The following is a 7,793-nucleotide window of genomic DNA, read 5'->3' as shown; positions in this document are numbered from 1 at the left end:
CCCCGGCCCCCCTCCTCCATGCCCAGGAGGGTGCTGATGGTGAAGCGGCCGCTGCAGCGCGCTGGGGGCAGATCCGGGATGGACAGCTCGGCCATCGCCCTGCCCAGGTGGGGGACAGGCTGGAGAGGGGCTCACCAGCTTTATACCCCGCAAAACTGGAGTGAAGCAACCAGCACACACCCACTGCTGATGCTAATGGAGGGAAGGAATCGGCTCGAACCACCCCGAGCTGGTCAGGGGGAAAAAAATAGCTGGAAGGGATACCAAAACCACCGTAATGGCATCATTGCCTCCCAGCGCTCGATGGGGGCAGCGATAACAGATTTGAGATTAAGTCCCAAGGACAGATCAGCAGAGAAACGTGGCGTTGAGTTTGCCTCTGGCCCTGACCTGGGAACATTCAGTTCCCATAGGGATTTATTATGGAAAAAGGGAGCAAGACTCCCACGCACCCTCGCCCTTCCCTGGGATACTGCCCCAGACCTGTCAGATCCCATAAATCATCTTGGCTGGCCTCCAAGCTGCTGCCTGTGGCATTGAGCCGGGCCGGATGTGGGGAGAGGAATGGCCCCTTTATCTCACAGTGAGACCAGGGGAAAGGAGGGAGCATGACATCAAGGGATCCAAGGATGCCAGGGGGCTGGAGAGGCCAGGGTACATGGAGCAGTGGCAAACAGTCTGTTCATGCTTGCCCAGAGCTGGGAGGTGAAAGCTCTCCAGCACTGGGCAGCAGAGATGCCCAAGACCCCTCAGTCCCCTTCCCCCAGAACTCAGGGAGGTGGAACTGAGCATCCAGCATTCAGAACTCCCCCCAAACCCATCCCATCCCTGATTTATTGTCACTTAATCCCTCACCCACATCACACAAAACACTGCACAGCCAGAGCGGGTGAGGACAGGGGGAGGGATGGGTGCCCGTTACCCGTTACACCTCTGCAGCCCCTGTCACATGTACCTCAAAAGCAGTTACAGATAAGATCAGCAAAGACAGCAAACAAGGCCGGCAATAAAATTCGAGGGCAGCCCATTTGAATTTCAGCTCTGTGTGGCTTTGCAAGTTAATGGAAAATTGGGCCTGCCTGCCCTGCTGCCTCTGGCTGTCTTTGCATTCACACACAAATTTTAACGTGCTTTTTGAGGACTTGCTCCAGCCCTCTTGTATTGTTTGTGTGTGGGCAGACACTGGCCCCAACCACCTCAGCCCCACGCGGGCCATACCTGGGAAGCTGAGGGCAGCTCAGCCCTTGTGGCACCCCAGCATCGCGGTGCCGAACGGTGCTGCCACCGCTCCCAGCAGCCAGCCTGGAGAGCCTGGAGAGGACGAGGTAGGGACAAGGAGAGTCTCATTCCAGCATCTCATGCAACACCTGCAAGGTGGACACAGCTTCCTCTCACAACAGATGCAGCAGCAGACACACCCAGCAGAAATACCTTTATTTTAGGACCTCATTATTTCATCAAAAACACTGATTTGCCCAAAACAGCACAAAGCACAGTCTCTTAAGTGTGGGGGTCTGTTAAACACAGCACAGTCAAAGATGGTCCAGAAGAGACAGGCAGACTCCAGGCGCCGGGCGAAGTGAAGCGAGAGGTATGATGCAACCCTGGTGTAGTGAAATAGCCGGATTGTAGGATGCGCTTGTCGTCGGCCTGATTCACAACACCAGCTGCAGCAACAATACCAGAGCTGTGTGGCACTGGGAGCTGTGGGCAGGAGAGGAGAGCTCTGTGGCACATCCCTCCAGCCCCTCCACTCACAGGGAAGAGGTGCCAAGTTGTTTCTGTAGGGCTTTCCCTCACTTCCAACCAATCCTCCCAGTTCGTTCTGGCTATTAAATGCATCAAATGAACCCAAATGGAGTTAAGCAGAAAATGGTGCAATACTTTACACACAGCTGCTTCTAAAGGTTGCCAAAGCACTATAGTCCAACAGGCTTTAATGAAGTTCTAATTGTCCTGTTTCCATCCCTGTGGAAGTGGAACCTACCACCCTGAGTGACACAGGACACGCAAGCGATGCAGGGGCTCAGTGCTGCAAACCCACCGTGCGGAGCAGGACTCAACTTCTCAGCACTGCAGCCAAGGGAGCCTGGGAAGAGAAAATAGATGGTTATTGAGCCAACTGCTGGCAACCTTTCCTCATGGGGACAAAGGGGTCATCTCCCCTCTCTTCCAGACACCATTTCCGTCCTTCCAACTTCAGACCCACAGAGAAAGAGGACAAAAATGATGGTACAGGGACACAAACAGCGGCAATATTTGAGGGTTGTCTCACCCACCCCAGGGACACTGAACTGGAATTAACAACCCTTCCTTCTTCCATGCCAGAAGGAAAACAGCTTGCTTCTTTGAGGCTGGGGTGACAAGTGTTGGGAGAGTAACAAGAACAAAAATGGTCATTAACTTCACTTTTTCTGAACAGAGCTGCTTCTGCTCCTGTAAGCAACAAGGTCCAAACACTGTCTTAGACAAATGCAGTAGTGGTGGGAAATGGTGGTGGAGAACAGAGAAGCCACCTCATTTAGCAGATCTGCTCCAGCCAGAGGGTCTAGAAAACACAATGAAAAAATCAGATTGAGACGCAGAATCTGCATTCAGTGGGGAAATCCAAGGAAGCCACAGGCTGCAGGCAGCACCCTGGCTATGACCAGCATACACTGGGGTAACAGTGAAAATACTGAGAAGAATTAATTTTGTTGTGGGGAGTAAAACCAAGTCAAAGAAATATCTGAGAAGACAGGACCCATGACACCAGCTCCCTGACAGCATTTGGGAGGGCCCTCGAGGCAGTGTCAATTCCCACAGAGCTGGCTGTCTTCCCTTAGCTCACTGTAGTTTTTACCAGCAGCCCATGGTTAACCCTGGGCAGAGCTTGAACTCTTTTTTTCTCTACTGGACAGGTAATGTAGGGCAGAAGTTTATAATGAGTGTTTCTAGGTTCCCCAGCAGCTCCCCTGTAAACCACTCAGCTCTTGTTTCTCGAAGGAGTTGCAGCCTGTAAAGCTTTAGGAGCTGCTGTGCTAAATACCTAAAGCTGATACCACAGCACGTGGTGGATGTTTCAGTACTAAACAGCCATGCAAACTGTGGAACAGAGACCTGGAGACTCCGCCTGCCTCTGCTGCATCCACACTGAAACAGGGTATCACACAGCCAACATTTTTTCACTTTTTCCTCCAATCTCCTTCAGCAACACAAGCTTGAGCTGCATTTGACTCGAAGGCAGTGAGCCATCCTTCGGATGCATCTCATCTCTCTGGAGGAACTTCACTGCAGAGGATTAGTCCCAGAGCAGAAAAAGCGATGGAATTATCCTAAATTTAATCTGCAGCATTTGTCTGTACTTGATTCTTGTATAAAGAGCAGAGCTCCACTGACTTAGAGAAGATTTGTCAGTTTATACTAATGAGAATGAATTCAGCACAGATGAACATCCCCAGCTTTGCTGCACACTGTGCACTACTCCCTGTTGTAAAGGGAGTGCTTAGTGACACTACCTTGGAACATGCTGTACCAAATACAAGGTATGAGCTTAGTGACACCCCAAAAATCCTTTCAAGCAAATAAGCTAAGAAAAACAAGGCTAAACTTGTACATTAGCAAAGTCAGATTGTGATGGTACAAAACTCGAGGGAGCCAAAGCCAGTTGTTCTCTCCAGCAGAATAAGCACAAGGTAGAGGGAAAACAGGGACATCTGGAAAATCACAGGGGTGCCTTATTCAGCAAAGCACCAGTATGTGCGTCAGCATCCACCTCAGAGCAGCAAAGCCCTTAAAGTCGTGCAGAGGAGAGTCAGGTTTGCCAGAGCCAGGCCTAGGCACAGAGCTGGAATGTGCCACTCTGGGCAATGAGGGAAGATGGATGGGCTGCAACACTCACCACCTGCACAGACCTGAGAAGAAACCACAGGGCAATCAGCAAGTAACACATTAATTCCAAGTATCTGTGGCACCTTCTGTTATACTCACAGTCTCTCATCTTGACTGAAAAGGGCCGGTCTTACCTTTGCAGGGTTAGTCTCAGGACTTGGACTCCCTGGGGTTTATTTCCTCTGTCCATCACACAAGGATCATCTTGAGTTTTGAAAGCATGAAATAACTCAGTTTCTGATTTCCTTAAAAGGGACCAGAGGCTGGAGTCATAACCACTGGACACAGAGGGAGCAAACTGTACAGTCATCAACTTTCACTTTTACCAACACCCATGATGGCTGAGAAGAACCAGAAAGCACCTGCTACAGCTGTCCTCAAAGGGCAGACGGAGAAAGGGCAACCTGCTGTTTATAGAAGGTCCCTGGGTTCCACGTTGGACACCAGAACACGCCAGCAAGGCAGCATGATAGCTCTGCTGAGTACGGGACGGGCAAGGGGCAGGAGAACAAGGTCCTGCAAACAGCAGCAGTAAGAGCTGAGCTCCAAAGGACTTCTGTCCTAGCATGAATGGTGGAGCAGGGAGAGGGAATTGCAGCAGGGAAAGTGGCCTTCACCCTTCCTGGACTCCAGCAGACGCTGTCCCTCTCTTGCTCAGGTCAGTGGTTGCCTGAGGGCAGGTACAGACTGGCCAGACTCTCTGTACGTGAGGTGGTTTGATGCTGGGAGTAACTCAGGGACAAAGGCTGTAACACAAGTGAGGAAAACACAGGAGCAGGGTCATCCTGCAGGACTAAGTGGGGCAGCCCTGGCCCCATCAGGACTGTCCACAAGCACCAGGGAAGGTGCCTGTTCTTTAGGGGACTGGATCAATTGTCAACCAAGACATGCCAAGAAGCATTCCCACATGAATATGCCAGAAGTGTTAATAGCAAATACAGCTTTCCACACTCACCTGTTGTTCTACCCTCCACCCCCAAATAACTCCTTGGTAACTCACCATCTCCCCTTTACTTGCAGAGTGCTGTCCAGGTCTCTTTCAGCCTTCAGATGGAACAGTCCTGGCCATGGAGCACTCCAAGGAGCACTCTGTGCTGTACACAATCCCTAGCTCTATCCACTGGGAGCCCCAGCAGCTGCTTTGCTAATGCTGAGACACATGGGTTGGGGTGGCTGGGTAAGCTTCCTGTCCAAAAGGTGGATAAAATTTATGCTACAACATTTCTGGTGAAAAAAGTAATTAGGAAATTATCAAGTCAGTCAGATACTCCTGTATCCCAGTAAACTTCAACATTGCAAAATGGAGATGAATTATCTTCCCATGACAGTTCCTAACATAGGAAGGCTGAAATCAGCCCCTAAATTTGCTGCCTGTTCTACATCCTGAGCTGCTCATGTTTTCATATCCCAGGAGCACCAGGAGGGTGAGACAGCACCAGGGGAGCAGCATGTGTGCAGGGAGCTGCAAGAGCAACCACCAACATTCCTCCCATTTAATTTCAAAGATAGGTAGCTAAGTTAAAAAGAAAAGCTTCTACCAGAACATGCTCCCTGGGCTTTCACCCTCATTTCACTGTAGCTCAAAACATTTAAAGGTAACTATTTTTAAAGCCCCTTATTTCAGTAGGACTCTAGTTTCCCACCAAACCAACAGTAATATCCACCCAGACCCAATGCACCCACATTTGGACCTCTCTGGTCAACTTCCTCACTTCTCCTAGAGAACTCCTACAGCAGATCACTTTGAATGCAATGGGCAAAAACACACGTGCTGCTCACACATGTTTCCAATGCAGCTGCTCCTGCAAAAGTTTCAGCAGAGCTCCAGGATGTGCAGAGCTGCAAACAGCCAGGATACCAACCTGAGGGTTTACACTTGGCTAAGCACAAAGGAGTCTCTGCAGCACACAGAGCTCACCTGCCCTGCAGCAACACATGAGCCACACAAGACAACGTGATGGACTGATGGCAGTGTGTCACAGGGGGGGGTGGTGTATCAGCGACAGATTTTCAACACTTAGCATGCATTCAAAACCCAAAACCCCCTGAAGTTTCCCAGCTGTATGCTCATCAAGCATTGAATCAAAGTTTTTTTTCTCCACCTCCTGCTATAAAACTGCTCCCTACTGCAGAGCTATGACTTCTTTCTCTGCATAGCCCATTAACTGCTTAAGAATAATTTTCCAAGTGCAAACCAATAGAAAAGAAAATTAATAAAAACATAAAAACACAAGAATCAGTGAAAATGAAAATGTCAAAAACAAATATCAAAACCAAATTAATTTATTTCCGTCAACAAAAATACAGGATACAAAACGACACTGGTCCCTTGGGCCCTCTGAACATACTAAAGACAGGCACAGGCTGCTGCAACCCCAAGCCAAAGCTGCTCTGCTAATTCATAAGGATCTCCATTTGCACCAGTCTTGCGTTCGTGTCTCCCGACGTTCTGTACGGGATCATCCCAGCAAACATTATCAGTGCACGAGCTTGAGACTGAAGGAGCTACAAATCAGAAAAACAAAGGACAGTTACTTTAGTATCAGAAAACCCACAATAAAAGCTGAGTTAGACATGAGTTACACAGTTGCAAATGTAATCTTTATTTCTAGAGTTGCTCTCAGGATAATGTCTCTGCATTTGGAAGGAAATCCAATTATTTCCTTTTCCAACCATTAGAAGCACGTTGGGTTACCCTTTTGCTTAAAAAAGAATCTCATTTCTTTGAAACCAGCTAAGAAAAAACATTCTCAGCAATGTGGGGCACTGCTGCACTGCAGCAATCTTGTCATTTCTACATGACGTGACCTTTCCCAGGGCAACAGGATTCTTTCCTACCTTCCACTTGGCAAAATATAAAGTTGATCCTCCTGAAACACAGCATGACCATTCTCAAAGCAAAAGCACTAGAAACAAATCAGTGGTGCCACACACCCCTGGAGATCTCCAGCATCACCTACAACATACTGATTTCCTTAACAGCTCTTAATTCCGTAACACAACAAAAGCAGAAAGTACCAAGTTCTCAGAGCTCTTTGCCTACAGTAACCAAACCCCTCTGTGTGCACCAGAAGGTTATGAAACAGCTGAAGGAATTCAGGAATAATTTGTTTCATTTGTTAAAACTATTAGCTAAATTAAAAGGAAAATCATTGCAATAACTAGTAGAAGTCAGGAGAATACAGAAAGCCTGAATCCTCATGAAAAACTTCAGACTGCTTTGGTTGCTAACAGCAGTTTCTCTTAAAATATTAAGTATCTCAAAATAACTGTAGTAGAAGATCCCACAGTTAAATCTTCCTTTAACTGCAGGGAAAGCCAAAGGTGCTCAGGTTGCTGTGGGCATGTGGATGGGAACCTTGTGGAATTTACACATTGAGAACTGAACCCATTCCATGGTCGAGAACTGTTACAAACACCATCTCTGATGCCTCTCTGGGCAATTGCACCTTTTTTTCAGGGTGGTGTTAAACTAGCCTGATATTCAACAGCCACAGAGAAGCTTTGGAGGTTGATAATGGAAAAGCTGGGAGAGTTTTCCCAAGGCTGAGCCAATTGCTGAAAGCTCCCAGGAGAGTTTCCTGAGCTGTCACTTACCACCAATGCACTGTCTACTTAACAAGGTGGCCTGGAAATTACTCATTCAGTTCCAGTCACAGTCACATTTCTGCTAGTCTGCTTCCAAATGTGCTACACAGTGAGGCTGTGTAATTACCTGAGCTGCTGCTTTTCAGTGGAGGTCAAAACAGGTGGTAGATGAAAAAAAAAAAAAAAAAAAAAGCATGTCAAGGTGTCTGACTCTCTGGAATTAAAGCATTAAGAGGTAAAACACTCCCTGTGACTGAGGCAGGCTGAGGAGCAGTGCGAGGTACTGTTCCCTTTACCTTTGCAGTGGCAATGATACTAGAGCTGGCCTATTTTTA

At 48.2% G+C, this 7,793-nt stretch overlaps 2 protein-coding genes across 2 annotated transcripts in view; both read right to left on the bottom strand.

Annotated features, from left to right (window-relative positions):
• SLC12A3 (solute carrier family 12 (sodium/chloride transporter), member 3) overlaps positions 1 to 95 on the bottom strand; it is an 8,550-nt gene extending 8,455 nt beyond the window's left edge. The window contains 1 exon segment of the mRNA XM_009084786.1: positions 18 to 95. Coding sequence (XP_009083034.1) covers positions 18 to 95 — 78 coding nt within the window.
• Positions 96 to 6,150: 6,055 nt separating this feature from the next.
• Positions 6,151 to 7,793, bottom strand: part of NUP93 (nucleoporin 93kDa) — a 74,109-nt gene continuing 72,466 nt past the window's right edge. Inside the window, exon 21 of the mRNA XM_009084784.1 lies at positions 6,151 to 6,375. Coding sequence (XP_009083032.1) covers positions 6,265 to 6,375 — 111 coding nt within the window. The 3' untranslated portion in view covers positions 6,151 to 6,264. The remainder of the gene's footprint in view (positions 6,376 to 7,793) is intronic.

This window comes from Acanthisitta chloris, unplaced genomic scaffold (assembly GCF_000695815.1).
Source record: "Acanthisitta chloris isolate BGI_N310 unplaced genomic scaffold, ASM69581v1 scaffold8521, whole genome shotgun sequence".
NCBI lineage: Eukaryota > Metazoa > Chordata > Aves > Passeriformes > Acanthisittidae > Acanthisitta > Acanthisitta chloris.
Note: the sequence above shows the minus strand (reverse complement) of the source record. Positions and strands in the feature narration are given on the sequence as shown.